General features: G+C 39.9%; 2 protein-coding genes across 2 annotated transcripts; both read right to left on the reverse strand.

Moving 5' to 3' along the window:
• Positions 1-419: 419 nt before the first annotated feature.
• Positions 420-1,969, reverse strand: LOC137189507 (UDP-glucuronosyltransferase 2C1-like). The gene has a single exon (XM_067599414.1). It carries the CDS (start codon positions 1,891-1,893, stop codon positions 424-426), a length of 1,470 nt encoding a protein of 489 aa, XP_067455515.1. The 5' UTR covers positions 1,894-1,969; the 3' UTR covers positions 420-423.
• A 1,607-nt stretch (positions 1,970-3,576) lies between these two features.
• Positions 3,577-11,678, reverse strand: chrna5 (cholinergic receptor, nicotinic, alpha 5). Its single transcript, XM_067594426.1, has 8 exons — positions 11,513-11,678; positions 11,059-11,199; positions 7,785-7,936; positions 6,684-6,728; positions 5,882-5,991; positions 5,423-5,600; positions 4,645-5,337; positions 3,577-4,526 (listed from the first exon to the last, which is right to left on the reverse strand). The coding sequence occupies exons 2-8, from the start codon at positions 11,147-11,149 to the stop codon at positions 4,368-4,370; spliced, it is 1,428 nt and encodes a 475-aa protein (XP_067450527.1). The 5' UTR covers positions 11,150-11,199; positions 11,513-11,678; the 3' UTR covers positions 3,577-4,367.

Consider the following 11,678-nt stretch of genomic DNA (forward strand, 5'->3'; position numbering starts at 1 on the left):
GCTGTGCCTGCTAAACCTGACTCTGGATCACGTCATAGAAGCCTCACTCTGCCCATCCTTGGTAGGGGTTGGCCTATTCTCATTGTGTTACACATACTGCCTGCGAAAAACCCTTACAGGACTAACCTTTAGCCCGTATGGAAAAATAGAGGAACCAGTTCAGTTATTCAGTGAAGGCTCAGATATGTAGCCCAAACATAATTCCCCTTCTGCACCTCGATGGGGACACAGAGATATCTGCAGGTATTTCATGCAATCTCAGAAGTGTTTAATCAACAAGAAATTCAAATCAAATGCAATATAATCCATAATTTAACAATCATCAGAGAAAATGTGTTTTATATATCCTCCCTTTCCCGTTACTTGAACAAAAACATTATGTGTAATATTTTTGTAGAGGACAGGACAGAGAACAGTGTCTTATCACTTTTTATTTGTTTTCTTTTTGTTTTCAAGACATGCAAATCTGAGAAACACAAAAGGGAGAAAAAAAATCACCACAACAGTAGCCAGCAAAGTCAGGACCACATCTACAGAGTAGTAGGAATACCAGGGCAGTTTGTAGGACTCTGTTCTCAGGTGAGCTGCTCCTTTATGTCTCATGACAAACTCTATCCAGAAGAGGGCGTTATCTAGTGGCTTCATAGGCTGATCTCTGTGCAGCCTGGAGAGCCTCTGCATGTTCATCCTGTAAGAGGGGTCATTCAAGACTTCTTGTATGGCCTTCAGGAAGCTGTTGTCTTTGTCCACTGTATTAATGGTTAAAATCTTAGCTGCTCCTCTCTCTTTCAGACGGAGCAGATTGTCATATTGGTCAAAAAACACAGGTAAACCCACAACTGGCACTCCATGATAAATAGCTTCTTGGACTCCATTTGTTCCTCCATGAGCCACAAATAGTTTAGTCTTGGGATGTCCTAACAGGTCATTCTGTGGCATCCAGTCAACTAGTAAAGTGTTGTTGCCCAGAGTGGCTGGTCTGTCACCTTTATGCCTCCAGATGACTTTCTGAGGTAATGTGGCAAAAGCTGCAGCTATCTTGTTTGTTAAGTCTGCAGGAAGTTCACTCACAAAAGTCCCCAGAGACATGAGGATGACTCCATGTTCCCCTGAACTCTGGACAAACTCCTCCAAGTGTTGAGGCAGAGGTTTTGCAGGTTTACACTGAAACCCACCGATATAGATAACATTAGGCATGGTGGGACGAGGGAACTCAAACACAAAGTCCACTCTCATGAGCCATAGATCTGCTCCCTGTAATAGGTCACTGTATCTGACTTGTGGGCCAAAGAACTCATCACAGACAGCTTGATACTGAGGGCGGATTAGAAATATATCCTGAGCTTGCCAAATGACATAGAAAATAAGATTTTTCACTCTCTGTATGAAAGTCATTTTGTCTGACAGTCCTGAGCCGGTCAATGGGATATAAGATAAAGGAGAAGGTGCAATGGCCATATGCCCCTCCCCACTGGTTACCCACCGCACATTATAGACTAGAGGTAGCTTAAGAGCGTGAGACAAAATTATTCCTGCACCCCATGCTGGGTCAGTAAATACCATGTCATATTTACTCTCCTTTAGATTTTTCATTAAGTCGTTATCTTTAAACATGTTAGTAGCCATTTTGCACATTATTCTATGTATGTTAAACATTGCATTAAACATTTCAACCTGCAAGCTTGCAAAGCTCAAAACTGAACTCTCCCCCCTCTCTATATCAATAATCTTTTTCAGAATGGGGTTAACGAAGTCGTGATTAAAGGCTTCGCTGACAGGAACTGTGATTGTATTGTAGTGCGGAGAGTCATCCTTGATGTACCAGCTTTGATTGGTGCGTACCACATCAACAGAGTGTCCTTGAGTGTGGAGAGCTTTGATCATGATGTCCATGTTCACCCAGTGGCTTCCCTCTAAAGGAAAAATCAAAATCTTGCCTCCATGACAAATTCTCCATGATAAGAACAGGATGGATAATGAGAGAAGAAATGTTTTTGAATTTCTGTGCACGGGCATCTCTAACCTGAAAGGAAAAAACAAACAAATACATAATTAATAATTCTAGGTTACCTAGGATAAGAAAACTAGACGTAAAATTCCATAAATGCCTTGACAAAAGAAAACTCAACAATAGATGGATCTGTAACATACCTGTTTTACATGAAGTTGCTCCAGCCATGCATATGGGTAAAGTACTCCTTAGATGTTGGTGTGAAACACTTTAAGTACCAGTGCATGCATAACCACAAATTCCAGGATAGCTTACATAAGTGGATTATGGATAAGCTCTTATTTGAGCTTTTCTCTCAGGAACAGAGAACAACATGGTCTCTTTGTTGAGCCATGGGCAGAAATGTATTAGAGCTATTTATTTGTACTTCTTTGTTTGAATCCTATTCTTAATTTTTAAAAATCTATCTACACACATCCTCAAGTGGTTCATATTTATAATCGACACCTCAAGGATTTTCAAAGGTGTGTTCATCCAAAATCACCAAGAAGATGTAAATCATTTGGGAAAGAGCCAAGGTGGTCCAAATAATATTACATATCTCATATCAAACTTTAACAGCAACCTTAATGTTTTTATATAATATTAGAAGTCACAGGTCATATATGTCTGACACCCAGTTGTTTTTTTGTTTTTGTTTTTTCCAGTCCTTTTTTACCCCATACAATCTGTATCTCAGAGTCAAAGACCAATCAAACAACATAAAATGAACTTTCTATTGGCAAGAAAAAGAATTCAAACAGCACAGTTGTGGTGCTAATGTGCAACTCTGCACTTTAATGAGTTGTGCAGAATATATTTAATTTATTTGATTTATTCATCAGATTCAGTGGCTGATATTGCATGTTTTAGATGTTTTTCACCATTTTGAATCACATCATGCACAACGTATTTGCATGGCTCCTCTCTCCCTTTATCTATTTTGGTCATCTCTGTCTGGTTTAATAAAAAGACAAAATAATATGACTTATACTGTTTACCTGTGCTCATTTCATTTTGTACTCATCATGTTTATTTACAGCCTCCACATCTGGTATAACTGGACCTGGAATGTCACAGATCTCAACACTTCAGCCAGAAATATGTCCATGTTTGCATGTGCCTTTGTTGCATTGCTCAGCTGTAATGTAAAGACATGGCCATGCAGAGGCAGTGCAGGCTCAACTCAACAAGAGGCTGAGCTGCTCAGCTGCAGGAAAACAGGATCTTCCTATGGTCTTCTATTACAAAGTATCAACAAATTTCTAACATTTCAAACAAGACCTGTGCTTTAAAGTTGTTGTAAGATTTATTTTCTACTTCTGATGGAGTAAAGATAACAGTTTTGCCCTGCTTTGTGCTATGGCAAAAAACATCCTGGACCGACATTATGCGCTAATCTGTATGCAAGATCATTTTACACCCTCACAAAGAATGCAGGATTAGTCATCTGGTTGAATGGAAGTGCTGCCTGGGAAATTCAAGTCCTGGCAAGAAAGCCTCCTATCCTTCCCACACACAGTCAAGCAGAATGTAATGACGAACTGTAAAATCATGTGGAGTGTCTGACCTTTGTGTACTCTACGTATATGATCATGGAATTGATGACCCTCTGAAGTTGCACAGTAACTCAAAGAGATGCAGGTCTTTTTTTTATTAGAAACAATATGTAGTTTTATTCTTTCTCTTTAGCAAGTTTCACATGTTTACTTACAAGGATGTTCTCCAGAAAACTTACATAACTTCCAGGCTGCTGCTGATGCCAGGATAAGTAATGGAGATTTGTGAAACTGGAATTATAGAAAAGCAGACACTATAGTTAGTGGAAATGTTCACAAAGCAAATAAAAATGAGCATGAGAAAAAAAAACTCATGAGAAATGCCTTTTCTTCAAACATCAGTCAACCATCAAGATATGTTATCATATTTCACTCTGTTATGTAACCTGCATAAACATACTTTAAGGGCCGGTGGTGAGATAGTCATCTTAAATGATCCTGTGAGGACTTGTTCTTGTCATTTTGTACCTACCTCTACCAGACTCAATGATAAATCTCCACTCTGTGATGCCAGCAAATACACTAGGCCAAATGAATGTGTTGATTTTTATTTATGTGTGAAATGTGGGCAAAAAAATGCAGCGAATATCACTGAATGTTGAATTATTTTCATTCATAAAGCAGTCAATTTTTCTCATACTGTATGAAGTACATAAAATGAGTTACACTTATGTCTAAACTCAGAAACAGAATCTCTTTTTAAAAAACTCTCTGTGAGATGTACTCAGCAAACAATGTCTGGCATGGCTGTGGATAACCAGAGCAGGGCTGTAGCTGTTAATGTGCTTTGCCTCTATTTGTTAGTTGAATTGTGGTATTTAGAGGGTGCTTCCAGCATGGTTAGGGACAATGATGCTGGCCCATTTGTAAATAACTGGGATGAAGAGGAGAGCGGAGCCCAGGATTGACACCAGCAGGAAGGCCCACAGAAACATTCGATCCAGAACCTGGGCTACAAACTTCCAGTCTTGTACCACCTGTGCCAAAAAAGAAGCATATATCATTTTTGTCATCACTTGTTGTTTTGTTTTAACTCAAAAAATAAAGATTGGGGCCAAAAAAAAAAACAACAACCACAAAATCGAATAAACTCACCTCTCTGACCTCATTTTCTTTAACTACGTGCATGGTTATGTAGCGGATAGAATCCAAAGCTGCTTGTAGGTTATGTCGGGTGTAAAGGAGAGGAGTGAACTCAGGTGAGTCCTTCCTCAATCCCAGTCTGACAGCTCCCCCTGTCCCAGCTAATCCAGCTGTGGCGTAGCGGTCCACGTGGCTGCGCATGCACAACAGCTTGGGTAGTCGATGCAGGAAGATCCTCTTCACCCACGGTGCCATGCCATGATGTGTAGAAGAGGAGCGGTGGTGGATGTTGATGGCAAAAACGGTGATGATGATGGAGAGCGTGACGAAGATCATGGTGAAGACCAGGTACTCCCCGATGAGAGGGATAGCCTTGGAGGAGGAGGGGATGATCTCCTCTATGACCAGGAGGAAGACAGTGAGCGAGACCAGCACTGAGGTGCAGAGAGAGATCTTCTCGCCACCATTGGAGGGCAGATAGAAGACGAGGATGGTGAGGAAGGACAGGCCGATGCAGGGGATGATGAGGAAGAGGGTGTAGAAAAGAGGCAACCTGCGGATGATGAAGAAGTAGGTAATGGTGGGATAGGAAGAGCTGCTGTCTGTCCTCAGACCGCGGCTGCCTGTGGCCTTCACTATCTCCCACTCGCCATTGTCAAAATAGTCCTGCTTGTCCACGTGGAATTCCTCCAGAATGATGTCGACCTTTTAAATAAAGAAAATCTCATGACAATCATTGCTCATAACTGACGCTGATGAAATGTGCACACACTGTGGAATATACACTAACCTGGGAGCCATCATAGGTCCAGGAGCCAAACTTCATTGAACAGTTCTGGAGGTCGAAGGGGAAGAAGGTGACGTCAATGGTGCAGGCCGATTTGTAATTAGCTGGTGGTGTCCATGATATTGTTCCATCATACTTAACAACAGCCTTGGTGACAGTACCCTCAAAACGACCATCTGCACTGTTGGAAGAAATAACATTTCTTCATTTACAAGATAAAGAACAGATTTAGCTGCAGTTTTAGCTGATTAGCTAGATTAGCTTTTCTGAAACAACCACCACTAACTCTTTCTTTAAGGTTTTTGACTGAACTAAAATAAGTAATGGTTGGTCCTCTAAAATCATTTGAGGACTTTTAAATATACACTTCTTTCTTATCATGTAAGTCATTAGACAAACTTGGAAAATATAAAAATGTCTCACATCTATGTGAGCTTCTTTTTCATGCATCATCTTACATACTTATCATACAGCACAACGTCAGGGAGCCAGATCCTGTCAGAAGGGACTCGTATAGTTGTGATGCCCAGATAGTCATCAGGGTTCCATCTGAGTTTCATGTCATTCCACTCCTACATTAAGAAAAAATGGAAAGTCAGTATAAACAAAGAAGAATTCTACTCATAGAAGCTTTAAGTTGATTATATTCTTTATGTGCCATAATATTTTCCAAGTGTACAGTACATGCAGTACATGGTAAGTAAATGGTAATGGTAATAAATAGGAGGGTAAGCTGGTGTATGGAAAAAGCTTAAGCGCAGTATTCTTTTCAACAAAAAAGGTGACCGCCAGATGCAGGAGAAAAGATGCAATTATGAAATATGACATTCCTCCCACTTTGCAAACGAAATCTATGATAGATAGACATCACCACCGTGGCCACTGCCATCCCTTTATGCATAATGTAATCCATCACTGTGAAAGGGGGCAACTGACCTGAAAGGCAGAGGCTGGTCTGTGGGGATAATTCATAAGATGTATGACACACAGGACGATCCAGACCATGAATAAGGCTGACAGAAGCTGCAGTGGGGAGGAGGCAACTAGTGGAGGCAGGCGCGTGGGCACAGGGCCGAAAGGACTCATTTAGATAAGAACTGTCAGTGAAATGCCACCAGACCAGATTACAAAGGGGGTGTGGGGAGGCTGACACCAACAGCACCTCTTTAACAAATCTACCTGCATGTTGTGTTTACTGCAGGTACAGTAGAGAAATGCAAGGCTACTCTTGTGTAGGTTAGTTGTCTACATTAGCTTTACTTGCCTGTTTCATCCACACATTGGTTGTCATTAGCTGGTTTTTCTCATCCTAGAATGGTGAAACAACAAAGTTTAGATTTTAATTCAAAAAGTGGCTATTACATTTTTATAGAGAAACAATTTAACATCTTTTAGTGCTATGTTTATGAAGTTAAAACCTCAGTGACACACATTCATGAAATGAAACATATAAGCAGTCGCTTTCTTTGTTCACCGAGGGCTCGATGTTAGTCCATTGTACTAGTTTCCTTGAGCAAGTTGTCCTGCCAAGACTTTCTGTTGTGTTTGGACTCTTTCTGTTTTTGTTCTTTTGGATTTTCTGTGTAACACTTGTGTTGCCTGGTCATTTGGTTGAGCTTGTTTATGTCATTTGACTTTGGGGGACTTTCTTGCATTTTCGGTTGGATCGTGTTGTGTGTTCTGGGATTCTGTTTTCTCTGTGTTTCACTTGTGTGTTTCTTCACTCCTCCTGTGTTCGTGTGTCCCTCGTCTGCCCTGCATTACTCTTGTTAGCCCTGCCCTGCTAATAGTGCCTTCCCCAGTCTATCAGCTCCCAGTCTGCCCTTGTGTTGTGTCACCTGTTCCTTGTCTGATTACTTTAGTTCCTGTTTTATTTTGAAATGTTTTCTCCTTGTGTCTTGTTACTTTTACTTCCTGTGTTTTCCTGCCTCTGTTGATTGCCTCATGTGTTTCACCTGTCTTGTTTCACTCACCTGTGTTCAGTTTGTAATCAGACCCTGTGTATTTAAATCCTGTTGTCAGTTCAGTTTTTGTTGAGTTGTCTGTGGTCATGGTCAGTGTTCCTGTGTATCCAGTCAGTTTTCCTGGTTCCTGTTCTCAGTGTCTCCTGAGTCTTTCGAGTATCCAATAAATATTTCTTTATCTGATCCTGCCTACCTGCTGTCATTTGCATTTGGGTCCACCTGCTCCACTCACTTCCTGACACACGTCTAAAGTCTTTTGTCTTTAACCTTTGGACTGCTATTGCACTTACAATTAACCACTATATGGTAATAAAATTACATCACATTTAAAAATCACCCTTGTGTTTTGAGGTGTCAAATACAATACAGTGTTATCTGAATCGTATATCTTATATCCTCACCACATCAACTAGCTGGGAGATGGCCAGTCCAAACTTCACACAGATGGTCTGGTTTAGGTATTCCACCGGACGAACCCATTTCTGATAGTTTCCAAAGAGGTGTTTGAACAGCTTGTCCTCTGCTTTTGCATACGAGGAGAGTTTTGGAACCCCTAAAAGGTGTGAAAAGACAAGAAGGTTAACTAGAAAAATGTTACAGTTTATTAACTTGCATGTAATTGAACAAATACAGCTTCTTTAATTTATTCAGATGTCCGATATAGACTCCATGGTTGATTTTCAGCTCTGTTTCTAACAGCACTTCACTCTGATCTTATCACAATGCTCATATCTAGAGTGTCTGAACTCTGGTGTCATTATCCTTAAAACATATTATGCATGAAAGCCTGATAATCTGTCGAAACGACTAGATCTGACACCTGTGTGCTATGCAACAGCAACAGAGATGGTGGCCTTTCATATTTTTAGTTACTTTTTATCTGTAATGTGCCATTACAAAAAGAAGGATGATACTAACCCTTGACTGTCAACTAGACCTAACTTACAACAGAATACTGTGTCTCACAGTGCTACAGCATATTCTGTTGAGCTAGTAATATACAATATGAGTCTCAAAGGATTTCCAGTCTGATGGTAATACGTTAAATAGAGCATAGTATATGAGTGGTAAACACGTAAAGAAGGCCCCAGTTCTGGGGACCAAACAAAAGCACCCCAAGCAGATTCCATTTCTCCCAGGTTTAGTGAGGCAATTGTATGCAAGTGATTTCAAATATGATTGGAGAAAGAATTGCTGATATTTGTCTCACTTCATATTTACTGTATGTTCTTCTTCTGCCATAGTTATAAAAGATGAGCCTATTTACCTGTCTTGCATTGTGACTTGTGTGTCAGTTATTGTGATTTTTGGATGCCTTTCATTTAAAATTTGCTGCTTACCAGTGGCTTTGATCCTGTCAACAGCAACAAGTCAAAATATTTTCTGAACCATGGAATTATGGTGGCAATAGAGGGATTATTGTAACTGATCTCAAAATGTGTACATACATTTGTTGGACTGACATTGCCAGTTCAAATCTAATTGGTACTACTTGGCCAACACAAAAATATTGAACTGGATTTTTGTCTATTATTTGTTATATGCAAGGGTAAATATAAAAAAAAACTGTTGAGTTGAGCCAATTTCTGTCTGACACAGTATCAACAACAATTAAACATTTAAAGTTTGACAATAGCATTCATCACAGGACAGAACTCTAGAGATCCCAAGTAAAAGCAGTGTCATATAATATCTATCTGGTCAGCTTACATTAATCAAAAACATGCATTGACTAGGGGACAGAGAATGCAGTCATGGCATTACATGTAGGTACATGATAACTGTAACTGACGGATCTCTTCATACAACAGTGCCACAGTCGAACTGCTGCATTTTCTGAAGCAGAGCTCTACTGCAGACTGCAGAAAAACAGCAGAAAAATATCAATCACACTTTGAATTACACACAATTTCTTTCCTCCTGTTCTTTAAATCACCCACCAGCATGGTTATAAACTCAATTTATGGATGGAGAATGTGGTCAGAAATCTACAACGAGAATGACCACAAACGCATGGTGTTACTTTCTCAGTGTATTAATCAATAAAGACAAGGCTGCAACACCCTCAATCAATGACTGTGTTATTGGCTAATTCATCTTCTTTTCAGTCTCTCCCCCCAATATCACCAGCATCCTGCTTGGCTGAAAAGTATGCTATAGAATCATGCCATATAAAGCCATAAATGTACTCATAAAAAAGATATAGTACTATAAGCTAAAGAAATGATGATGTAATGAAATGATGTTTACACCTAACGTTGAGTAAAATTAATAGTTACATTCCTGCATTTTCAAGGAGAATCAAGTCAAGGCTTGCCTGCAGTCTGCCAATTGCAGTGGGCAGCATGACAAAAATCAAATCTGTGCTGTAAATAAAGTAAACATGGATAATATACCTGCTACCATAAAGATGATGATGATTACATTGAGACATTGCTACTACCAGCGAAATATGCAAAACATTAACAATATAATAAGAGAAATCTATAAAATCTATAGCAGATAATAACAGAATATAAGACTCATACACACACAAACATGCATAAATATACTGCATATATACACTGCAGATACTGTATACATGCATACAAGTACAGTACAGTAGATACACTGTCATGGCAACAGCAGTTCATCTCTTCCCTCCTCTCCTTTAAGTTCATACCATTAATCTCTGTGTTATACATAATGTACTAACCTTTCCTATTACTCTTCACCTGCCCAGCAGCTGTCACTGCTGAGCATCCCACCTCAGCTCATCGCCTCACCCAGTCATCAGTCCACCCAGCTGCCAGCTAACAGTTGATTTGTTTCTCAGGCAGTCCAACTTTTATTCTTGGTTGGTCCTACCTGTACCTTTTGACGACTACTTTTTTCCTGAGCCATCTGAATATTCTTTCTGGTTTTCCAGATTTTGTGTCAGTGATTGTGTTGTGTCTCTCCATCATGTACAGTAGCAAGAAATATTACTCAGTGTAGCGATAAGAAAACAGTGTCATTCAATATAACAGTGCTACTGCCAGAATCACAGTCAAACTGCTGCATTGTTTTGCTGAAGCAGAACTCCACTACAGACTGAAAAATATCGATCACATTTTGAATTGATGACTACTTGCTTTCCTGAGTCATCTGAATATGCTTTTCTGGTTTTCCAGATGTTGCGTTACTGATTGTGTTGTGATTCTCTGTCATGTACAGTAGCAGGAGAATTTCAGTATTATTATTATTATTATTATTATTATTATTATTATTATTATTGTTGTTGTTGTTGTTGTTGTTGTTATTATTATTAGAATTCTGGGTTTTAGGAGAAAATATAAATGTTTATTTCAATTTTAGGTGGTCTTTTACTGCTATTAGACATGTGCAGTTGTTCAATAGCTGAACAGTCCACTAACTGTTTCTGCAATATTTTCAGCTCAATTATTACGACTTTCATGCAGCTAAAATCATTAAAAAATCTGATATAAGAGGGTAAGTGTCCACACTGACACCAAAACTTTTTGTTTGCACAACTGACCTTAATTGGCAAGCTCTCCTCACTCTTCACTTTACGACCATTTGCCAATTTCTACTTCTTCTCTCCCTGTCTCTGCAGTTCATCTTTGACTATGCCATCTGTCATACTGAGCGTATTACATTCTGCCACGGTAATTTGATGAGGCATTCCCAACTTACGCAGTGAGTGGCACAGGTGGCAACAGCACAGCAATGGCAGCAACAGCAGCAGTGCGAGAGAGGTGGCTGCCCCTCCTGCTCTCAGCATCATATCAGAGGTGGCACCGCATCAACACAGCTGGTCCCTCAGGCATCACAGAGCTGGAAAATAAATGTTAAAAACTGTGGTTATGCTTCTGTTTACATTGGGCAAATATTGGTGCAGTAAGAGTGTGACATTAAACATGCCTTAGGTTACTACACCCCTGCTTACTCCCCTTTGCTGTGTGCAATCCCAGTCACGTATTTCAGTGAATAAGACAGATAAAAAAAATCATCCTTGTGTCATCCATGCTAAATAACAAACTGCATTTAAATGGCTCACACACCTTTAATATAGAGAGCAACATCCTGCACAAGCCAAGAATGCACTCTTCTCTCACCTTACTAACCTGGATGCAAATGCTGCACATACCTGCTCAGAGTCTCTGCCATTACCACACAATCCAGAGAAGCAGTGGTGGTGGAGGTGGTGGGAGTCTTGACGACAGCGACAGTGCTGCTCTAGTGCTCCTCCATTCCATGCAGGTTCTTTCTCTTGCCTCGTACAGATGCTGCTTCACTCTCTGCTGCATCCAATT

This window comes from Thunnus thynnus, chromosome 1 (assembly GCF_963924715.1).
Source record: "Thunnus thynnus chromosome 1, fThuThy2.1, whole genome shotgun sequence".
Lineage (NCBI taxonomy): Eukaryota > Metazoa > Chordata > Actinopteri > Scombriformes > Scombridae > Thunnus > Thunnus thynnus.